This window comes from Chiloscyllium punctatum, chromosome 10, assembly GCF_047496795.1.
Source record: "Chiloscyllium punctatum isolate Juve2018m chromosome 10, sChiPun1.3, whole genome shotgun sequence".
NCBI lineage: Eukaryota > Metazoa > Chordata > Chondrichthyes > Orectolobiformes > Hemiscylliidae > Chiloscyllium > Chiloscyllium punctatum.
The window spans coordinates 94,925,711-94,951,048 of NC_092748.1; the positions used below are offsets into that span (position 1 = coordinate 94,925,711).

Below are 25,338 nucleotides of genomic sequence, written 5' to 3' on the forward strand. Positions count from 1 at the left end.
TAGGTTGATTAAAAATCGGATGAGTTTTGAAGGGGTAAATACCAGAAGTTATGATTAAATCTATGGTTTATGCAGAAGATTGATAGGATCGATAGTTAATGCAAGGTTTACTGGTAAAGAATCAAATACTTAGGAGTCAGTTTTAAAAAACTGAGTCGAAATATATTTCAGCAGTGTCAAAACTTTACAAGTTTCTTAAACATAATGGTTGATTCCTTTTATGTCTGCTTCTGCCATATGTTTGGCAGTGAATTTCAGAACTTTTGACCCAGCAACAATATAGAAATCATAATATATTGGCAACAAACACATTGACTTGATCCCATTTACCATCCCCTGAGAAAAAGAACAGGAAATGACATCACCACAGAAAATGACATCACCAGCCCAAGGAAAGTCAAACACTTAAATAGAAAGTGGGCTGCACCACGAGTGCTTCATCCGGAGGCTCAGTGAAGATGTTACCTAGTGTGGTGACGAAATGTCTGAAAATGAATCTTCCAGCTCAGTGAGCAAACCTACATCCCCTATTCAGATATGTTATAACAAATCTAGGTTATCTGGTCCAGTTGTCAGGAGACTACCACTGTGCCATAAGAGCCCTTATTCCCCCTTCAAAACTGTGCTGCACAGTGCATCTTCTCAATTAATTTACATGTGACTTTTAGGAACATTCCCCCAGCATTACTTTGCTTTCATTTGTAATACCTTTGATTTTGTAAATTTCCAAAAAGCAAAAAATGATATTTCTGTGGAAAACTAATTTATAAAATGAGGTTATTTTTTCATTTTAATATTGAACCTGATGCCAACTTGCAAGACTTGCAACAAATTGTCAGAACCCTCCCCATTGCATTTGTAGTGTCTGTTGACAATTTGATTAAGAAAAGGTGGGAATGCTTGCGTGACTACTTACCGTTGTGCATTTATGTTTGCCAGTTTTGTCCATTTGTGGAGTTAGAAATTTAGCTGCACGTCCGTGTTAGTGTCAGAGGCCTGCTGGAGGTGCACCATCGTCAAAACAATTGAAGTTTGTTTTAAGAAAAAAAAAGACCAAATTTTATTTTGTTTTAAGAGGTGAGAAAAAGTGACACACATGATTAAGGGAAGTGCTTGAGGATGCCGGCATTGAGGTAAAAGGAGATAAATGCAGCATGCTACTCTGTTTTTTTTTCCAGACTAAACTCTTAATCCTGTCCTACTTTATAATCTCCCTGGAAGCAAGTTACTCCTTGAGAAATGAATAATGCTAAAGATCACTTGAAAGAAAATAACAAGTAATATTTTCAAGTTTCTTTTTTTCTGTATGTTCTGTTTTTAAGATTTTGTGCTTAACTATCTTTCTATGTGACTTTCTATTTCTGGTATATTTTTCTGGCAGTGAGCACAACAGGTCTTGTAACATCATTCACAATTACTATTATTTATGGTAGTCATTGTCCAAAGATGGACCAGCTGACTGTTTTACATGCTCTAAATCTTTTTCATCCCATCTGAATTCCATACCAACAGTTACCAAGTACCTGAATACAAAATTTTGCACATGTTCCAGTCACACTTCGAATCTAATCTCTTTCTCTATATATTGTAGTAAACTAATCAGTTTCTTTAAGGGAAGAAATCAAAGCCTATTCCTGATTATTTTCTACAGGTAGTGTTTATTTTGGTCCTTCTGTCCTGCATGGGCTAGAATTCATGTTAAAATCAAAGGCTGCAGAAGGAGATGCAAAATATGACCAGTAGTTGGTAATACTGGTTTTGCAGCAAGCTAAATACAATATAAATCAAAATGAATGGTGCAGTTGACTTTGTCTCTGGAGTATTTATTTTTGGGATTGTGATGGCTTTATGCTGTGTGTAGCTCGTAAATTTGCTGCTGAAGCCACAAAATGGTACTTGACATTATGAAATGCTTTATTGAAAATGACTATGATCACTTCACAGAGGAGGTGAGCATGAAGGGAAATGTGTAGATGTAGGCAACAATATTTATTGTTCTTCCTGCCTCAGTTCGATCATCAATATAACCAAATCAGGAAATTCCTGATCAGATTGTACAACAATGCAGATCATTTAACAATGAGAATTTTTGTTTGTCGAATGTCAAAATAGGCTATGCTGGAACAAATACTTCAAACTCTAGTCTTAGTTAAAGCTGATACGCCACACTCAGACATGGCAACATCCATCCTTGAATAGCTGACACCAAAGGCAGTGTGTTTTCTCCATATCCATTGATGAAAGTAAAGGCCATGTAAGTCCGCTATTGTGCAAGGTATTGAGCAGCTCAGTATAACTGAGGATTCACTGCTGGGATGTTCATTGTTTTGCAAGAGAATTGAATATTATAGTTAAACTAAGTGGAAAAAGCTAACCAGCATAGTCAGTTTGTGTACAAAGTATGAGGAAAAAAGATCAGGAGCAGGAAGATTAATGAATACCATCACTCCAGGATGAGAGACAAAAAAAAACTGCAGATGGTTTCCATTGTGACCATTCTTGGCTGCCTCCATTGTCAAAATGAATCACAGCGCAAACTGGAAGATCAATACCTCATCTTCCACCTGGGCAGCCTACAGCCCAGAGGACTCAACATTGAATTCTCCAATTTCAAATAACTTCCCTCCCCATCCCCAGACCCCATTCACAGCCCAACCCTTCTGTCCACTGCTCCCTGCCACCAGCTAGATCCATTCCGCCCCCTGACCAACCAAGTCATACTGTTACAACAATGGGTAAACTCACCTGCTTAATTTAAAAACCAGCAACACAGAAAAGGTTTATCCCATGCAGTAATCTGTGAAAATTCGATAAGCAAAGAACTATTTAAAGTAAAAATTAACAACTTCATTTCTTAAAGTATAACAGGAAATAATGAACTTAACAATACTTACAATTTCTTTCTCTAACCTATCTTTTACCTTCCCCTTTATAATACTAGCTTGATAAAATTCCCAATTAAGGTTTACAAAACAACACTTCTGATCTCAGAACCAGGCAGCTTTCAGTTTTCATTGAATTCCTGTTTCCTTTTCTTCTTGGGGAGTCTGCTTCCCAGGTTACTGATCGACTAAAGGTACCTTTTTAAGAGAGTTATTGTCTGGGTAGTGTGCAGATGTCATTGGCTTGGCACTTCTCCTCTCAACTGTTCAATTTTCCATGGTTCTATACCCTTAGGGATCGGATTGTGTCATTGGCTTTTAAGATTGTCAAACTGGATTGGAATTTGGTATTTTTTCGAGGTATAATTTAAACTGATTGGCCTAATTCGAATCTGTTTTGTCATTTCCAGGCAACGAGCTAATCTAGTTGTTTGACGAAATGATGCTTTTTTTTCCAGAATACTTGGTTCTGTCAAGTAGTTTTTTACTAGCTTTTAACACTCTTAAATGTACAGTGCACCCACATCTTCAATACAGTACCCTCTACCTGACTTCATCTATTCTCAATTCACCACCCTTTCCCATGACTCCCTTTATCTGCAGCTCACCCCACACCCATCCCCAGCCCTGAAGAAGGGTTACACTCAAAAACATAGACTTCTCCACCGCCTGGCTTGCTGTGTTCTTCCAGTCTCCTGTCTATCTGTCGCTCCAGGATTAGCAGGCAACAATAAAATGGTCATTACATTATATCTTGCAACAAGAAAGAAAGTGCAGTTTTGTACAGGCTGTAATGTCTTGTTTGTTTCAAATTTACATATGAACTAAATCAGCTTAACTTATTTTCTTTGAACAACTGAAAAAAGGTAAATTTTGAAATTACATTTTGAACAATGTGTGCAGGTACTTGGATTTCTGTAAATATATAGTGTGAATAGAATCCACAGTTCTATCTTTATTCTTGACTTCCTTGTTTCATTTCAGAAATATCCTTACACTGAATTTCAACTTTCAGAAAATGTTCCGGTTTATAAAACAAAATTATAACTGATGTGGGTGGTGGTATTTGGAGGTGGAGCAGGTTCATGCTTTTCCATAGTTTGCAAATGACTTAATTGTTTGTCCAAACTGGTATACAACAAGTGTTAATGAAACTGAGTTATTGGCAAATTTCAGGTAAAAGATTGGTTAATAGGTAGCAAACAACAGGCATAAATGGGACATTTTTAAATTGGCAGTCGATAAATAGTGAAGTGCTACCATAATCAGTGCTTCCTCAGTTTTTTGCACTCTACTCTGCTTCTTCATCTAAGTATGTATATTTGTTATTATACAAAACCAATTGTAAGTGTTTGCTTTGAGGAATATATAGGCTGTAAAAAGAGAGCAAGGTAAAAACAATGACTGCAGATGCTGAAAACCAAATACTGGATTAGTGGTGCTGGAAGAGCACAGCAGTTCAGGCAGCATCCAACGAGCAGCGAAATCGACGTTTCGGGCAAAAGCCCTTCATCAGGAATAAAGGCAGAGAGCCTGAAGCGTGGAGAGATAAGCTAGAGGAGGGTGGTGGTGGGGAGAGAGTAGCATAGAGTACAATGGGTGAGTGGGGGAGGAGATGAAGGTGATAGGTCAGGGAGGAGAGGGTGGAGTGGATAGGTGGAAAAGAAGATAGGCAGGTCGGACAAGTCCGGACAAGTTAAGGAGACAGTTACTGAGCTGGAAGTTTGAAACTAGGATGAGGTGGGGGAAGGTGAAATGAGGAAACTGTTGAAGTCCACATTAATGCCCTGGGGTTGAAGTGTTCCGAGGCAGAAGATGAGGCGTTCTTCCTCCAGGCGTCTGGTGGTGAGGGAGCGGCGGTGAAGGAGGCCCAGGACCTCCATGTCCTCGGCAGAGTGGGAGGGGGAGTTGAAATGTTGGGCCACGGGGCGGTTTGATTGATTGGTGCGGGTGTCTCGGAGATGTTCCCTAAAGCGCTCTGCTAGGAGGCGCCCAGTCTCCCCAATGTAGAGGAGACCACAACGGGAGCAACGGATACAATAAATGATATTAGTGGATGTGCAGGTGAAACTTTGATGGATGTGGAAGGCTCCTTTAGGGCCTTGGATAGAGGTGAGGGAGGAGGTGTGGGCACAGGTTTTACAGTTCCTGCGGTGGCAGGGGAAAGTGCCAGAATGGGAGGGTGGGTCGTAGGGGGGTGTGGACCTGACCAGGTAGTCACGGAGGGAACGGTCTTTGCGGAAGGCAGAAAGGGGTGGGGAGGGAAATATATCCCTAGTGGTGGGGTCTTTTTGGAGGTGGCGGAAATGTCGGTGGATGATTTGGTTGATGTGAAGGTTTGTAGGGTGGAAGGTGAGCACCAGGGGCGTTCTGTCCTTGTTACGGTTGGAGGGGTGGGGTCTGAGGGCGGAGGTGCGGGATGTGGACGAGATGCGTTGGAGGGCATCTTTAACCACGTGGGAAGGGAAATTGCGGTCTCTAAAGAAGGAGGCCATCTGGTGTGTTCTGTGGTGGAACTGGTCCTCCTGGGAGCAGATACGGCGGAGGCGGAGAAATTGGGAATACAGGATGGCATTTTTGCAAGAGATAGGGTGGGAAGAGGTGTAATCCAGGTAGCTATGGGAGTCGGTGGGTTTGTAAAAAAAAAAAGTCAGTGTCAAGTTGGTCGTCAGTAATGGAGATGGAGAGGTCCAGGAAGGGGAGTGAGGTGTCAGAGATAGTCCAGGTAAATTTAAGGTCAGGGTGGAATGTGTTGGTGAAGTTGATGAAAAGAGCGACAGGCTAAATTACTCCATATATATTCACGACTGTAGGCCAAGTTCAGCTCTAACTCAGTTTATGAATTTGCTGATGATAACCTCGGTCGTGGGACGGATCTCAAATAGTGATGAGACAGAATACAGAAAAGGAATAGACAGCTTCGTGGCACTGTAAAGACAACAATCTCTCCCTCAATGTCAGAAAAACAAAGGAACTGGTCATCGACTTCAGGAAGTGGAGTGGAGGACGCACTCCTGTCTGTATCAATAGTGGTGAGATGGAGGTGGTCGAGAGCTTCAGGTTCCCAGGAGTAAATATCACCACCAACCTACCCTGGCCCATCCATATTGAAGCCACAGTCAAGAAAACGCACCATTGCATCTACTTCCTGGAAAGGCTAAGGAAATTCACCATCTCCACAATGATTCTTAGAAACTTTTATAGATGCACCATAGAAACCTTTCTATTCAGATGAATCACAGTGTGGTATGGCAACTGCTCTGTCCAAGACTCTCTGAATTTAGAGTTGTAAACGCAGCCCAGTCCAACACAAAAGCCAGCCTTCCTTCCATCGTCTACATTTACACTTCCCGCTGCCACAGGAAAGCAGCCAACACAAACAAACACCCCTTTCATCCCAGTTATACTCTCTTCCACCTAACACAAGATGCGAAAGTTTGAAAACATACCAACAGAGTTAAGAACAGCTTCTTATGAGACTTATGAAGGGACTTTTCATGTATTAAGAACACAAGAACTAGGAGCAGAAGTAGGCCATCTGGCCCTTCAAGCCTGCTCTGCCATTCAATAAGATCATGCTGATCTCTTTGTGGCTTTAGCTCCTCTTACTGGCGCTCTCACCTTAATTCCTTTTCTGTTCAAAGTATATTAGAGTTGATCTTTCTCTACACCTTCCCTGTGGTTGTAACACTCTTCTGCTACCCTGGTGTACTTATGTAGGATATGATTTGTCTGGTTAGCATGCAAAACAATTTTTTTCATTGTATCTTGGTACATGTAGCAATAATAAATCAAATCAAAAGTGAGTGGGCAACCAGAGGACAAATTAAGTGTAATATAAAAAAGTATGAGTTTATTCACTTTGGTCTTAAAAGAAAAACAGAATGGTTTTGAAAAATTATAAAACCTGTAAATGTTGATATACATAAGGACTTGTTAGAATTATATGAGATGCACAAAATAAGCAAGACAAGGAGCTCAGAAGGCAATTGTATGTTGGTGGTTTTTTTTGCAAGAGGAATGGAGTACGTGGATAAGGAAACAGATGTACAAGTTTTTGATGTGACCACAACTGGAATACTTTGTGCAGCTTTGGCCTCCACATTTAAGGAATCTCTATTGGAAGTAGAGGAGATTCGCTAAGTTGAACTAGATCGCAATGCAGTGAGAATTGTCATGTGCTGAGAGGCTGAGTAAATTCGCCTATACTGTCTGGAGTTGATAACAGATGAGGTGACCTTTATTGAAGCATCCAAGATTCTTTAAGGACTTCACACAGTGCACGCTGAAAGGTTGTTTCCCCAATCGAAACACTTGGGCACAGCTTCAGAACAACAAGCCAATCATTTGGGACTTTAAGGTCAGGAAAAAATATCTTCACTCAAAAGGTTGTGAATTTTCTCATTTTCTACACTAGTGCATTATGGATGTTCCATTATTGAGTCTAAGGGATGAGGTTATCAGATCTTTGCCTTGGGGAGCAGGAATGTAAGGAAAGCCCTAGATCAGTCACGAATTGTGAAACAAACTCAATAGGCTGTATGCTATGTCGTCTTCCATTACATTTTCATGTATTATTGGGTTGCCATTCCCACCATGATTCTGAACACTGAAAAGTTGACGGAAGATAGCACCCATTTTGTATTAGTCAATAAAGCACTGTTTAATCTAATTAATCTGCATTAATGATAACTCATGAAAGTAGCAGACTACTTTAGTAAGTGCCAAAAGTAGTCTTGTCTTAAATAAAATCTTTCTTGAATGTTTTATTCTGTACGTTAGGTTTTCTTAAATATATAAAAAGTCACTGTTTAGCACAGTTTAGATTTATGTAGCTCCTCTACGTAGAATGCTTCTGAGAAGTTTCATAATTGGAAAACTTTTCAAAGTACAGTCCAAATTTGAGGTAATGTTATTTTCAGGATGCTTGGAGATGCTGTCATAAATAATGATTCAGTTCAGTACAAAAAAAATCATATCTGTTGCTGTGGTTTGAGGATTGATCATTAAGTTGAACCCGTTGCAAGTGTGAAGTTGACTAGAATGCACACTGATGTATGTCACTCGGTCAGCCCAACTTTTGTAGTAGAGGCAGCACTGATAATATTGTCAAGATGTAGGCTTCTAAAGATCCATGAAGAACAGCGTGCAGTACTAAAAATCACCTATTTCCAGAGGTTGATCTTTAAAAGGTGCCAAATCATTTGGATGCAAATCATAGTAAGATGCAACCTTCTCCCTACTTCTGCATGTAACTTCCTGAAGATGTAATAATTGTCAGTTACTTTGAGATTGAATATGAAGATGAAAATATTTTGTAAGTCTTTTGTAATTTTGTTCAAGTTGTATGCATAGAAATTTTATTTTGAATGTAACTTTTAACAGTAAATTAAATTTATAATTTGCCATTTACGTATATTTTGTTCAACCCTGTATACATCAAATGGTATATACATGTGGAGTTATTTCTCACCCCCATTATTTCTCTAAATTGTTTCAAAACTATACATTGTGTCAGTGAAGCTTTCATCAATCTTGGAAAAGTAAACTACCAATTTTGATAATTAATGATGTTTTATTACTGTGAAAGATGCATTTCAAATCTAGTTCTCTCCATACAAAATGTTATGATACATGTTTTTTTGAGAGAGATTCCTTTAGCTGACAATTTTTGTTTAACAACCAGATTTCAAGTTCTGAACTTACACTGTCCTGAAACCATTATGGACAGCCCAAGACCAAAGAATACCTCTCTGAAAGTCACTTAAATTCCTAGAAGTTGAATGAATCTTATTGAGTTTAGCCTGTTAAATAATTGTAGCTGAAGTAAAATGTTCTTCAGTCTGTCAAATGTATAATTAAATATGAGCAGTTTACAGTCCCAAAATAAGTTGATTCTGCAAAACCTTTGAAATGTGGGACTAACTAAAATTGCTGACAGGATATGGGGACAAATGGAATTTATGTCACAGTAAGATTGTGCTCATATGATATTTGGATGTTCACTCCTGGGAAGTTGCTAACGAGATCGGATGTGCCATTGGCACCTGCTTTCCCGGGCCATGAACACGTTACTAAGCAATCAAAACTTTCAGTGATTTGCAGAAAAATATTATGATTAACCTGATCACTTACATCATTTAAGAGCAATGCATGTGAGTTTCAGTTGTCATTATACTGAGTTTATGTTGGAAGCTATGCCATTCTCGGTTTTAGGAGTGCTTGACTGTGTATGTGATCAGTGTTTTTTCTGACTTGGGAGAGTACTCATTACAAGCACTAAAATAGGACGCCTCTTCTTTAATTAGCTTTCAGCACAGATTTGTTGAATGAATTAAAAAACAGATCTCTGAGCAGCAGGTAGCTAAGCAAAAGGGTATGTTTTGGCGTATCAATCCAGAAATTAATCTATTACAGAAACTAAGTAAAATTATTCCAAGAGTTTTGATTCCAGTATTCTGCCTAAAAATCCATTGTGTGAATTGTTTCAAGGAAATATTCCTGACAGTACTTTAATGTGTTTCTTCCAAGTATACAGCTCCTTAATTTGTCCTATTAATGCCAATTTGAAGAAGTCAGGTAACCTATCCTGAACCACTTAGACTCCCAGTGGTTGTTTTACTTCAAGTGAAAAGTCACTTCTCCAGTTATTTACCATACAACATTTAGTACCCTGATGCTAGAGATTTTTTTGACTTGTTATATGCTTACCTTTTCAAATTTAATTGTATTTTGTTGGTTAGAAGTGGGCAATCCGTGCTCTGGCAGCGCTATATAGTTGAACTTGACTTCTTTCAACTTGGTCTATATTTCAAATGTAACTCAACATTCTCTTTGCTTTGATTGCTACTTAACCCAATATACTTAGCATCAAATCCGTTAATACTCTGTTCCTAAATGTGTTTTGCTGTTTGTTTAACACTGTGTAGCTAGAGGACAAATGATACCCAGTTTTTTTTTGTCCAATAATATTTGCACTTATCTGTATGGTTTCAAGTATTACTTCTGCACACCATTTCATCAGCTCCTTGCATTCTTCAAGAATATTGTCAGTATTGACACACATTCAGTATTTTAAATGCAGAATATGTAATCACAAGTAATCGTGATTTCAAACTCAGTGCTTAAGGGATTATAATAACACTGCCATAAACTTTCTAAAATGAAGCTAGAGACATTTTCTAGCCCATTTTTTAAAAGAATAACAATAAAATCGATAAATCAAAACTGCCCTCAATGGCCAGTTAGATGTTTTGGAAAATCAAGGCTGTGATATTCCTTTTTTAAAAATCTGTTCTGAAGACTTCATTTGGAAGTGAAAGGTTGGTCAGAAGCCTGTTTGTATCATCTATCATTGTAAGCAGATCACCCGATGGTTCAGTGGGCAAGATGACAGTGTTGAAACTCTACCAAGCTGTGTGGATTACAATGGCATAAGCTTGATTTACAATGAGGTTTACTCTGTATAGGAGTTCATGGCTACTCTGCATGGGACAGGAATCAGCTCGGGTCATTGGATCCCTGCTGGAGTTCAGTGGGTATCTTTTGAGCAACATGGACTATGGTGCGATTTGTAGTTGAATCAGACAGAACATCTGACAAGCCCATTTTTAACATTGAGAGTATCTAGCTCCCTTTTTTATAGAAACTTTCTAATCAATATGTTCAGATGTTATCGTGTGCCTCTGGTGGACCTGATCCCAGGTCTCCTAGCTCAGAAGTAGGGACATTACCCATGCACCTTAACAGCCCAAGAATTCACTGTCTGAGATTATTGGAATTAGGTTGAGCTGTTATAGACTTCTCATCAGATAACTTGTCACTTGCAATTTAGGCTCACTTTATAGGCGGTAGGCTTTGAATGAAACAGATCTGAAACGAACACAGGAGGGAGGAAGCCAATTAAAATGAATTCCAAATAGTTTATTTCCATAGCTCTTCTCATTATTTTCTTGAAAAATCTGCAATTCTGGATTTCATCAGATCACTAGCCTGTATACTAAATATCCATCTTTCACTTTTTTGGGGGTGAGTCCATGAGACGGTTTTCTCATTAAGATTAGATTGGATTCTCTACAGTGTGGAAACAGGCCCTTCAGCCCAACAAGTCCACACCGCCCCTCTGAAGAGAAACCCACCCGAACCCATTTCCCTACCCTATGTTTACCTCTGACTAATGTATCTAACACTGGGCAATTTAGTATGCCAATTCACCTAACCTGCACATCTTTGAATTGTGGGAGGAAACCCACGCAGAGGCAGGGAGAATGTGCAAACTCCACACAGGCGGGAATCGAACCCAGGACCCTGATGCTGTGAGGCAGCAGTGCTAACCACTGAGCCAGCCGTCGCCCACATTAAGCACAGGCTTTTAAAGGAACATGTTAATTTAACATGTTAATTTCTTGAGTAAAATGTGCAAATAAATGTATCATTTTTTCTAATTTTATTTCTTGTCCTACCCAGTTATCAATTTTCACAGTTGACAAATCTAATAAAGGGAAGTTTACATAACTGCACTTTTTTATCTTTAATTGTCTGACCTTATGCAAACAACAAGATCATTTTTTTTAAAAAAGGGCCTCATTGTAACAAATCTAATACTAAGTTCTATAAATAAGGTAAATAATAATATTGCTTTGAGACCCAAGTCAGTAGAGGAAGAGGATGCAAGTTTGAATTAGTAAATTGGGAGTTGTAGTCTTTACTCAAATAGTTAGAAGAATAGATTAAGTATGATAAATTAAGGTCATGGAATCTGGCAGAAGTTCAAAGTGTGGTCAGTGTTGAGCTGGGTGAGTTTCAGTTAAGTTCAATATATGGAATTGATGACCTTGACTTATACACTAGACATTCTGGTCGTTAATGTCAATTCAAGCTTTTCTTACTATAGAATTTAATATTCTAAAACGTTTCACAAATACATGGGCTTATCCTTTTGATGTCTTCTCAAGACTCCTTGCACTCACCTCACAGATTGTGTTTTCAACTAGCGTTGTCTCAGCATCAAATTTGATGTTGGTCTGGGTCATGTGATATCTCAGTATGTAGTGTACCTCCAGAGACAATCTAATGATATCATCACTGCATGTGAGCAGGGGAGTCAAGGTCTTGGACTCTGTCTTAACTGATATCTTTGAAGCGTTGAGACACTGATGAAAGTATGGTACCGTTTATAACCAGATGCTTAATGTCAGCCCCAGTCACAAAAGTATCTTCAATAATGTGTCACTAGGAGCTGTCATAAACATCTGCAGAATCTTTTAGGAGCACATTATCCACGTCTTGTTCTTAAGTTTACAGGAGCTAAGATAAGCATTTTCACATCAGCTACAAATATCCTGCTTCGAGGCAAAGCCCACACCTTGGTGGGAGTTCATCATCATCAGCACTGATCATTTATAAAAGCTTATTCTTACTGGTAGACTTGGCAACTTCATCAACTGGCAATCTTGGATATTAAATCATTTGGAGAACTGGCACTCTTTACATGTAAGGATCTATAAATTGATCAACCAGAATGCTTAAAATCGAAGTCCTGTCTAGCTACAAAACCTTTTTCTGAAAAAAAACTTACAGACTGCTTTCCAATGTAACATTTTAAAGAGATCAATCAGAGCATTCTTACAGCATGGATATGTAGCTCTCCTCAATGAAATACAGCTTTTAAAATATGGCAAAACAGTTTTTTGAAGTAACCAGGCTTACCTGTGAACAGACACCATTCTGTGCCTTCAGATAGGGAGACAATGCAAAAGGAAGTCCCCGTGATGCTATTATTTCTACTTTGTGGTCTCATTATCTAGTGATACAAACCTGTAGTAGCAGGTTTCTATTCTTAAAGGCATTATTCCTAAAGCCCAGTATGAGCAGCAAAAATAAAAATAATGGAACAGCAGAAACAAAGCAAAGAAAAGCTAATCAAGTAAAAGAAAGAAATAAATGCTACTTAAAATGAAAATCAAAGATCTTCAAAAGAAAACGGAAGATGAGCACTTAATTATGGGTTGGGCAGTATATTATACCTTTGCTGAATCACCGACATTCAAGCAACAACTGCACCTTTATTTTACAGATCAAGTGTTCAATGAACCTAAATAAAAAACTTTTAAAGTCTTGCCATTGGCAAGGAAGTGCTTCGCATAATTAATACATTTGGTCTTTCTGATGATCCAAAAATAGTTTTGGAGGGAACTTAAAGACCAACTCAAAATAAGAATTAGCTTCAGGATTTTAAGAGTCCAACTCTTGTCCTGCAGATAGAAGCCTTAAGAGTCAGGCAAAGTGCGTGAGTGTGTTTTCTCAGGAGAAGAGCTCTCTGGGAAGTTCATCAAATTTGTAATTGCCTCTACATTGATTAAAGTCTTCACAAAAGATCATCTGGGAAAGGGTCTTACCATTGACACATTACTTGAAGATAGATGCAAGCACGAAACTGTTGTGGCAGACTAACAACAGTTGCTCTGACCAACAACATGCACCGATCTAAACTAACAAGATATATAATAGATGCGGCTTGTACTACTGAACCAAAAACTTTGCAGCTTCTCATGCATAAGCATGTGATTCCAAGTGACATTAGGCATGCATGTGCAAGAAATTTGTTTCCAAAGCCCAAGCCAGACTCCAGAACAAAATACTGGCTGACCAACAAAATTGGACAACGCAACAACACAACGAACATCACAAGAATGATGTTTTACATTGTAAACAATTAATTATGTAGTGCACCAAGCAAAAATCAATTTTGAAGATGACCAAGCCTTACATGCTGTTGACACCTCACACTATATGTTGTAAATTCTTGATCAACTATTGACATCCTATGTTCTGAAAAGGCACATTTAATGTATCACACGATCCATGCATTGGCAGAATCATGCTGCAGTCCTATCCAAACTTAGCATGGCTTCTCAAAATCATCTACCTGGTAGGTACCATCAATCTGGCAGTGACGGACGTTCAATTAGACACAGATCTCAGTGTAATCTTAATTGATATGATTCAAACACACCTACTATGTAGAACAGAGTCCATGTGATGCAGTCAACCCAGTTGGACGTTGAAGATATTGCCAACGTTGTTATGTTACAGTTTGACCTGAGCTGGTCTGTACAGTCCCAATCAGCAATTACAGGAGTTGCAAAAGTCTATTATCCACAAATAGCCCAACAGCATTTCAAAAATAGCTGAGAACATTTATTTGTTTGGGCATGACATATCCTAAAACCAAAAGTATTCTGTGAGCATATTGTCACAATTTTAAGTTGGGGAGATGTGTATGGAGCACAAAAGAAGACTATTACATGAATCCATGTACTGGCCAGGGATGAAACAAGTTTTCAATGACTCAAAAATGCATGTCAAATATTCCAACCCCAGCAGAAGAAGGAGCCTGTACATCCGCATGATGTCCACACCTTGTACAAAAACAGCAACAGATGTGTTCAAACAGCATGGGCAAGTTGACTTCCTTGATGTAATGACCTATTATTTCTCCAAATTTCTCATTGATTTATAGCATCGCAATGATGTGGAGGTGCCAGTGTTGGACTGGGGTGGACAATGTCAGAAGTCACACGGCACCAGGTTACAGTCCAACAGGTTTATTTGAAATCACAAGCTTTGGGAGTGTAGCCCCTTCATCAGGTGAAGTGCTTCTCTCTCTCTCTCCACCTGATGAAGCAGCTACACCCTCAAAGCTTGTGATTTCAAATAAACCTGTTGGACTATAACCTGGTATTCTGTGACTTCTGACTTTATATCATAGCAACACAATGAGCACAACCATCCCTGATGTGATAATCATAATCTTCAGTTAATTTGGGGTCCTGGAATGGATCTTGTCTTACAATAGACTGCAGTTTAGTGATGAACCATTTTAAGGCATGCTAAGCGGCAGTGACCCACATCACACCATCATTCCATGATTCTCTAGTAGAATGCATGGTATGGACTAGCAAATCAATGATTATCAAATGTCAAGCAACACAGCCCGATTTTCTTTCATTTCCATGCAACACCGATAGAGACCATCCTTGGTAAAACTTTGCTCAGAATAGAAGTGTGAATGGTTTTGCCCAGTAATCAATTATCTAATTATCTGAGACCTGGACATTGTTCTTCAAAGACAGAGAAGAATGAAAAGAGGTACGTGAATGATTAGCAACTGTAGAACCACCACAACTACACACAGGGCAGAAAGTCAGATATACAAATACTTGAATACCAGTAAGGTTTTCTAGAATATGCAACTAGCCCAGACTATATTATTACATTTCATGGCACTATATTGGGAAGGAATAAAAACCAGCTCAGATAAATATTCATCCTGCCAATCATGCATGAACAGAAGGAGGACAAAATGTCTGTCTGATGATGATGAGTGATAACAACCAGGAGTAACCAAGCAAAACACAGACCTCTCTGGCTGGGTATGTGATCATTAGATCAAGATGCATAGTCAAACCTACAAAGCATTATACTGACATTTGGAATGTTAAACTCTTCTATCAAATTGTGTACAGGCATGTGCTATCTGTTTGAGATTTTTTAAATATTTGAGAAATAAATGGTTTTTATGTCACATTTAGTAGTTGTATACCTTTGAGATGCTCATGATACTGTTATTGTATCATAGCATGTAACACCTAGGGTATAAGGATCTACAACTCCATTTAACTGAGGCCAGTGAAGTATGATATGCTCTTGAAGCATAAGTTTGAGACTGATTGGCTTAATATTAACCCAGACACTGAGTACCTCTAACTGCATATATCAGGAGCTCTAAGAAACATCTGTTAAGTCTTTCAATGCTACATTATAAGCAGAAATGTTTATCCTTTACAGGATAACTTCCTGTGAATAAGAAAAGTATATAAATTATAATAAAAAGGTTTTTTTTAACGGCACAGAAAGAGACCTTTTAGTCCATCTTGTCCGTAGTGGTCATGAAACACATCTTTCTAATCCCATTTTCCAACATTTGGGCCTTATATACTGTGCATTTCAAATATTAATCTAAATAGTTCTCATGCCTTGTGGATTCCTGCCACTTATCACCCTTTCAAGTACTGAGTTCCAGATACTCTAATCCATCTGGATGGAAAAGTTTTTCCTCAACTCGCCTCTACATCACTTGCTCCTTGCCTTAAACTGTGTCCCATGGTTATTGCCCCCTTTAATTTTGATTTTTCTATTTGCTCTATGTCCCACAAAACTTTGTACACCTCAATCAGCAACCTCTAAGGAAAACAACCCAACGTATCTAGCAAGTCTTGCAGCATCTGTGGAGAGAAAGTAGAGTTAACATTGAGTTTTTGAAGAGCCACCAGACTTGAAATGTTAACTCTGCTTTTTCCCAATAGATGCTGACAGATCTGCTGAGCTGTGTCAGCAATTTGTTTTTGTTCCAGATTTCCAGCACTGCAGAATTAACAGTGAAATAGCAATTTAGTATTGTGAAAATTAATCTCCATTTGATTTGAGGGTAATCTCATTAAGTGGATCGTACAATGATGTTTAAAGGTAATAGTTGAATAGCATTTTATCAGTTTATATCCCTCAACTTATCTCTCAATTTTGATCAATGCATTTTTTTTTTGCTGATTTTAAATCAAATTAAATTTTTAAATTAAATTGTTTTTTTCAAAAAAAACTTAAACCAAATGGTATAAAAAGCTCCATGTTATAACAACAAAGTGCTGGAAAAACTCTTCCTCCACAGATGCTGTGGGGCTGAAACAGAATTAACACATTTTACTCTGATTTTCCTTCTTCAAGAATCAAGTGGGCTGGAAACTGATATTCTTTATGCTGTTGACAAGGAAGCAAATTGACCAAAAGGTTAAGATTGCCCAGAGCAAATGACAAAAGTGATAATGATAGTTCAGGAATGATCTCAATGCAAAATGGATGACACTGATAGGTGTGAACAGTCAAAAAGGCACCAAGCCCATGCACATAAGGAGGGTGGTGTAATCAAAATGGAACACTATGTTCATGCTCTGAAATTGTTGAACCTGATGCTGAACCCTAAAAACTGATGTGCCAAAGTGGAAAATGTGTTGCCATTGGTTGAGCTTACGTTAGCTACACACAAGTGCTGCATCAGATCGAGGGCAAAAATTTTAGCATGAGCAAGATTGAAAAGTATAAACGCTGGGAGTCATTCTCACAGACACACTGGTGGTGTTCCACTAAGCAGTCACCTTGTCTGTATTTGGTCCCACCAGTGTAGAGGACACCATGCTGTGGAATGTTCCCTGTAGAGTGTTGAAAAGGGAAGGAAAAGCTTTGTTTTCCAGTGACATTCTTCAGGAGGTGGCAGAAATCATCCTCCGCCATTAATGCAACCCTGGCAGAATGCTACCACCAACCACATCATCTGTCCCTTCTCACTGTTCCATCTGTGATACTCTAGTTCATTCTTCTGACATTTTCTCATCCTCTCTCCCAACATAATCTTCCCTAGCCATCATACAAGTTATAAAACTTTCCCTTTCACTACTTCTCACTCTCCAAGATCCCATACACACTTTCCAACTGAAACGATGATTTATTTTTCTACTACTTTCAGTCCAGTCTATTAGATTTTGCACACACATTGCCTTTATTTGGCAAAATGAAATGGAGACTGGGTGACTGCATCACAGAACACCTCTACCCCAACTGTAAACAGGGCCAGCACAGTGGTTAGCACTATTGCTTCACAGTGCCAGGGCCTCAGGTTCAATTCCATCCTCGGGTGGCTGTCTGTGTGGTGTTTGCACGTTTCCCCTTTGTCTGCGTGGGTTTACTTCCAAAGTCCACAGACATGCAGGTTAGGTGAACTGGCCAAACTAAATTGTCTCATAGACTTGAGGGATGTGCAGGCAATGTGGGTTAACCCTGGTAAGTGTGAGGTTATAGGGATGCTCTTCGGAGGGTCGATGCAGACCAAATGGCTGAATGGCCTATTTCTGCACTGTAGAGATTATATGATAAATGAATTATCCTTCCTTCCTATTGCATGCCATGTCAATGCACCATCTTGCTCTTGCACTAATCTTCCCTGGACTTGCTGCAGTGCTCCAGTGAAGGCCAATGCAAGCTGGAGGGACAGCACATCATTTTATGCTCAGGTACTTTACAACCTTCAGCACTCATCATGGAGTTCAACAACATCAGAGCTTGAACACTTCCTCATTTTGATGACTCCACCCCTTCCCGTGTCTTGTGTGTAGGTTTGCTGTCAGCAAAGCCAAACTACTTTAACTATTCACTCCTATCATGAACACTTATTTTGCATCAAGATCACTCCTTTAGTACCATTAGCAATGTTTTGGGCAGGCTCACCATCTATACCACTCGCTCCTCCTCCTCCTTCCACTTTGTAAAAACCTTCATTTTCCAGTCCTCTTTGGTGCAGAAGAGGAGTAATTAGTCTCGAAACATTTACTCTGATTCTCTGTCCATGTATGCTGCCAGACCTATTGAGTTTCTCCAGTACATTGTTTTTATTTCAGATCTCCAGTATCTGCACTATTTTACCTATGTTTGAACTTTATGGTGGATTTCACAGTTACTTCTGTGAAAACTAAATCCTGCTCAGATAGTCTCTTCACTATGATTTTCTCTAACTTACAAATATTAAAAAGGCAAAATTCAACTGTAGTACATTTTGGCAGGTCTTTGGCATGTCCCATCCATGTATCCTTTTAATGAGGTACATGTCGAACTCAACATCACATTTAAATATCAGAAGTTAAATTCTTTGAGTCTTCAACACAGATTTCTGCTGAATTCAATCATATGTGTTTGATTCTAATAAGTCTTTAGATTATAATAGCCAGTTTATTTAGTTAATAAACAACTCTCCCCCCAAAAAAAGAGATTTTCTGAGTTCAGTTTTATTCTCTGAAGATTTTGTCACATACTTCCATCCAATGTGATTCTTGCACAAACTTTGAAAAGGGTTCAAAATGAGCAATGGGGTTTATGAAAAGTAAACTGTTTTCTTCAAAAGTTGAATAAACTGATCTGAAAAAAGCTTAAAAATGTAATACAAACATACATAAGAGGAGCAGAAAAGGTCTGTTCTTCTGACTTCTCTTTGTTCCACATATGCCACTTAGAGACAGATGTAGAATGGGCATTCAACAATGGTTGTTGCAGCCATTCAGCTGATTGTGCTGTGTTGTGCTAGCTCTCTGCAAGAGTAACTGTCCATTCTCTCTTCCTTTAATGAACAGGATAAGATGTCTGTAAATGTAAGTCATTAATATTCTGTGACTTGAGAAAGCAGTGAAATATTAACAGGAACATTGCCCAATTTATTTGGAGCATTGCCTAGCAACAATGTGAGTTTCTCAGTAATTTTTACCTTTGAATATCTACTTGGTATAGTCACGGTGCGGTTAATCTATTCTAGGCATGTTTAAGGAAGGCAACACTAGAAATTTGGGTGTAAATGAAGATCAAAAATTAATATGCCAGGGAGCATAAAAAAAACTAATAGTTTGAAATCAACTGAGCTATTGTAACTATTCAGTTCAATTTTGTCATTAATCCTCTTTCCCAGGATTATTACATCTTAGATCATCAATCTTCAACTGGTTTATACTTTTTTTTTAAAAAGTGTGAGCCATGTTTCAATAATATTGCCAAAAAGTAAATGTAATTTATTAAATTACTTTATCCTATTTTTAATACAGTTCATGTTTCTACGTTGAAATCTGAAAGTAGTTGACCAACTTTCCACTTAGTTCAGACGATGTTCCGAACAATTGTTCTCTGGTTCTAAACCAACCTCCTCTTTAGCCTTGTATATTTGATATTTATAGGAGGATAGGTTCATAAGTCATGCATAGGTATTCCGAAATTTTCTCCATAAATAGCAACCTTGCCATACGTCAGTTTCAGACATTTCTTTATATCAGGAACTGGCTATGTTGTACTGACTGACAAATTGTTGAAACTGAGAAAGCAGCAAGTTGTGATCCTAGAACTGGCTGTGTACTAACAGTGTACACACACACACACAAATAGTTTGCGATCCTGAAACGGGTTTCCTGAATTGTAGTTGAATTTCAACTTACTGCGTTCTCTGCTTCTTCAGGTTGTGAGCCTGACCTGAATCGAACTGCCTACCTTGAGAAAAAAAGACCCTGCTCCCGAGACGCTTTCCTGTAGCTGAACTGAAATGAACGCTTTTAAGAAGTATATTTAAGAGATTCAGTGTGCAGACAGAGATTAAGTGCATTATGACTCTGACAACGATTACCATTGATTTGTGAAGCACAATCCGCTGTTCCTTCTGGGCTAAACGATCAAAGATTAGCACTTGGATTTTCACTATATGAAAGCAGTATTGTCATAATGGGAGTGTTATTCCATTCAGTTACATGGTAAGTGAATTGGAACATTGGAAATGTTTCAGTATAAATGGAGAATACCACAGCTACTGGTGTGAAACATACTGTGAGTGCATTTAAGAAAAACAAAGCCAAAAATGTACTCTGTTTAGTCCATAAACTGGAAGCATTGCATCACACTGGCAGCTGTGGAATATGCTATTTATACAGTGAAAACTTTTGAAAAATGTTTTGAGTTGAAATTTTAAAGCACATACTTAGCTTCCATTGTTGGAATCTAGCATGTGTTATTAATGGTATATTGCTGATGTTCTTCTTTCATTTTGACCCATAACATCTCAATGTCGTGAGCTTTACTCAATGATAATCATGTTCAAGATTGAGAAGTGAGATCCACAGTACTAAACAAAACAAAATACTTTAGAATAATAAGGCAATTGCACATATTTTGCACTATATTGACAGTTGGGTCTTAACCTATACATAAAGGACAGCTTTCCTTGTTTTTGGTTGGTACTTGCTTTCTGTATTGTTCAGGTGTTGGAATATGATCAAGAGATTTGAGTGATTCCAGCAATCTTCAAACAATTGGTTTATGACATTATTGAAATTTCAGATTTCAATTTGAAGATTGAAAAGGTGAACTAAGGATCTAGAGTAGGCCATTTGGTCCTTTGAGTCTCCTCCGCAATTCAATATGATCATGACTGATCTGGTTGTGGTCTCAACTCCACATTCCTGTCTATTCCATAACCCTTTACTCCCATATCTATCAAAAATCTAATTCTACCTTCTAATAAACTTAATGGTCAAGTCTCCACTACTTTCAACGGGAAGCAAATTCCACGTACTAGCAGGTATGAGAGGGGAAAAAAACACTCCTCTCTGTTTTATTCTTACAATGCATTCATCTCTAGTTCTTCTAATTCCCTCAGGTATATATCTGATATTTTGTTGATATCGCTACCATAGCAAAACCAAGAAACTCAAGAAAGCATGTTAAAATTACATAAAGCCCTGCATATGAAACATTAAAAAACAGGAACCGTGCCTTAATCAAAAACAAGCCATTTTTCTCTGGGCCCCATTCATGTCGCAATTGCAGTATTTTCAGTTCACATGTCTTACAGTTGTTGTTTGTGCATTGGACTTGATCTGTATTAGTAGTTACAAACATCTTTGTCATTGTAGGATCTACGGTTGGCTAATCTAGCAGAATTTTCAACCTGGGTCAGAAATGTATCAGCTTGATCACCAACCCAATTTAGGTCACAATGGCAGTCTAGATTGTGTATTTATTACTGAGGGAGTATTGCATTATTCATGGTGCATTTCTTCAGATGACATGCTGAAGCAAAGACTCTTCTGCCTCTTCCAGTGGCTTATTTGCATACTAAAGGTCAGTGGAAGTCTATCACGTGGGATAGTCAATATTCCATCCTTAATCAATGCCACCAAAAACAAGATAGCATGACATACTTCTTGTTATTGTTTGCAAGATCTCTGTTTGCAAAATGATTGCTGCCTTTACCAACATAACTAGCAATGCCTCAAAATTAATTCATTATTTTGAAATGTTTGAGACATTACTGTGGTAATAACTAAATGTGACTTTTCATTCTTTACCTCCATCCTTTGTTCACTTACATCTCAACATACGTTTTTGAAAAAGAATGTGCATTTATATAGCATCTTTCACAAAACCAAAGCACCCATTTCCTTCGTGCCAGTAGGTCTGTTTGCTTTAGACTAACAATGATGTTGCTTCCAGAAACTGAAGTTCCCTGTGGACTGAGTGAATACATTGTTTTAACTCTTTGAAATGAATCATATGAACTTAAATTGGAAGAACTCTACACCCATTTCTTTGCTAATTGAAACTAGAACAGTAGTATATATAGAATACCTAGCTAGCTACTAGTGAGAATCTTCCATACACTGTTTATTCTTTACTGCCAATTTGTGACTTGATATCTTTGAGTTAAATGAAGTAATTTGTTTAAAGGTAAGCAAACCTTTCAAATATTTAAAGGATACTTGTATCCTGGTAAGTATCAGATATCCAAGATTTGTTATGCTTGGATCAAGATTTCTATCTACTGAATTAAAGAAGCCAATGTACAGACTTTTTATTCCACATTCCAGGCAGCAATTCAAATATAATCTTGAAAAAATATAGATTGCACTTAATTAAAGATAAAGTTAAAAATATAAATCTAACATGTAATTTCAATTTTCCGATAATTGAGAAACCTGTTTTATGCTTGGATCGGGAACTTGTACTCTGGTGTTATACTATGATTGAGAAATATATTCACTGGGGAATTATTTGTTGCAGAATTTTGGAATTTTATGCTTCAATCAGGTACGTGTTGTCAAATCTATTCTCTTCTACTTGAAATGTAGGAAAAGGATAGAATTTGAGACTAATTTTGACAGTTCAACCATCTTAGACCTACATTATACCTGCGTTGGGATTGATTGAAAGTAAATTATTGATTCAATGTTTTCTGTTTTTGAGAACAACTTTGGATGCACAAAGACTGATTACAGTGCTAAGATGATTTCAATAATCTCGGCATGCAAGTAATTCTTTTTCAACAGTCATACAGTATATATTTGTATCTTAGCTTGTTAAATTTTATTCAAGAAATTGGCAGCGTTTCAATGGCCTAATCTGTACTACAATTTACATTTTGTAGGTTCACCAGACACCTCAGAAGGACAGACAAGTCAAGTCACCAAAAGCCAAGAGACGAAAAATCTCTAGATAACGTTCAATGTCTTCATCACTGATGTAGTTATAGGGTTGAACTGTGTGTATATAGAGTCTTATGCTACAAGGTGCTATGGAACTGTGGTACAGTGTTTCTTCAATAATGAGCAAAATTGTATGCTGGATAGCTCATCAGAAACCTTGTGAGATCATGGTTACAGTCTATCTACTGCTTGCCTACGAAGTGACATTTTCTACAGTACTAAAAGATCAAGAATATCAAAAACTGAACAGTCCAAATGTTTCTGAATTTTCATTGTGTATATAGATATGCAAAATTTCATGGTAATATCAAATTGTAAATACTGTATAAAGTTGTCATGTACAAGCATACTTAATGCACAGTTTATCTTGTACAAAATAGTGTACAAAATTCTTTGGTTTCTATTTACACATACAAGAGACTACCAGTGTAAAGAGGATAAATAAAAATGCCGCTTAAAGCTTTTATATGCAAGATGCTGTTTTTGTACTTAACAGCAGATGAGGCATGGTTATGTGATAACTTAATTATGGCAGACACTTCACACCGCCAATGTTCATTTCTTTCTGTTTGAAACTGTCTTTTGTGCAATGGCATGGAGGTCTCTACAGTCCCACATGCAAACTCCATGTAAAATGAATATTTTCTTTTCCCCTCTACTTTTTTCCCATTCTAAATTGATGTGTTCTGTTTTGATGGTATTGGTGTCTGTGTTTTCTTATCAATCAGCTTTTCTGCTATTTTATGTCAAAAAATGTTTTATTCATCAAAGGTGCGTGCTTTTATATTTAATTTTGCCTTTCTTTGCTTTACTCCTAAACTGTCTTGTAATGATCAACTTTGCTCTTTGTTTTGACATTTATCTAATTGTTTTGTATTTTCTCACATGTATACTTTACATGAGTAGTATATGTAAAGTATTTTGTGCACTTGATTTTAATTGGTTGATGGCATTTATGTGGGTGATAGGAGTAGTTTGTTCCAGTCCATGCAAATTCTCTTTAGGGTTTTATGGTTTCATGTAAAGAACACTAATTGTAAATATTGTGAGCATTACAGGTCGTGCAGTGTTGTAACATTTTTAATAATGTTGCACCTACTTTACAATTAAAAACTGGTCACTCATACTTGATTTTCTGCTTGTGGAGCCATTCTTTACAAACCTTTTGTGGCAAAATAGGAAACCCTAATGCAGTAGTCCAAACCTATTTTTAAACAGAATTTTAAAATGTACATTTGCGACTTCTGTTTAGTATTGTATTTTCTAATTAGAGGTGGTCATCACATTTTGTCCGGTACATAATATGGAGAGAACAAAATGTTGAAGAACAGTAGTCATGTACATTAATCTGCTTGTATGAATCTTGTAGCAAGGAGCAGTGACAAACAATGTTGGATTTTTTAACATGGTTTTCCTTCATGGTATTGAGTTGACAAAGGGCATTGACTGAGTTGTCAAAGCTTCTGTGAAACTGTCATGGACCTGAAGTACAGATTGCTGCAACACTGTGATGATTGGGACTAAATGGTGCATCAGCAGCACAGTTGAGTCGTTCACAATTGTGATTTTCATTAATGTTTATTTTATTTAGTTGACTAGAAAATGCATAAACAGATCTCAAAATGCAATGTACATTCAATTTTCTGGTACAACCTAGTTCACAGACATTTGAATTAAAAGCTCGCCTGTATAATATAATTTTAATGTATTGCTTAATTTTAGGTCAGCATGGCGGCATTTATGCATTGCAGTTTAGTACTTTTGACCATGGGGAATTTAGCCCCATATGACTGGAATTTTATTGGCACTGTAAGCCATAGGAATTGACATTTAAAAAGACAGTCAAAAGTATAGCTATTTTGGCAGAAATGCTTCGCTGACATTAATCACGTTGGCATATTAAGTATAAGTACCTCAGAAATTATTAAGTCACTGAATCACTGAAACTATCAAACTATTATAGAATCATACAGCACAGAAACAGACCTTTGGGTCCAACCAGTCTAAGTTGAGCATGATCCCAAACTGTCTGTTCCTGGCTCATATCAGTCTAAACCTTTCCTATTCATGTACTTAACTAAGTGTCTTTTAAACATAACTGTGCCTGCATCTACTACTTCCTCAGGAAGTTCATTCCACATGCAAACCACTTTCTATATAAAAGAAGTTGTCTCTCGCGTCTTTTATAAATCTCTCTCCTCTCAACTTAAAAATATGCTGCCTAGTCTTGAAAGCCCCAATCCTAGGAAAAAGACACCTACTATTAACCCTATCTATGCTTCTCATGATTTTATAAACCTCAATAAGGTCATCTCTCAACCTTTTACACTCCAGAGAAAGCC

At 37.7% G+C, this 25,338-nt stretch overlaps 1 protein-coding gene across 7 annotated transcripts in view; it reads left to right on the top strand.

Annotated features, from left to right (window-relative positions):
* The window catches only part of mbd5 (methyl-CpG binding domain protein 5), a 233,658-nt gene extending 209,531 nt beyond the window's left edge, over positions 1 to 24,127 (top strand). For 6 of the 7 annotated variants that reach the window (XM_072579754.1, XM_072579753.1, XM_072579755.1 and 3 more), the window contains one exon: positions 22,939 to 24,127. In XM_072579754.1, coding sequence (XP_072435855.1) covers positions 22,939 to 23,010 — 72 coding nt within the window. In that variant the 3' untranslated portion in view covers positions 23,011 to 24,127. Of the gene's footprint in view, positions 1 to 19,980; positions 20,270 to 22,938 lie in introns of all 7 variants that reach the window. The other variant, XR_011961715.1, reaches the window with a different exon arrangement.
* Positions 24,128 to 25,338: the final 1,211 nt, after the last annotated feature.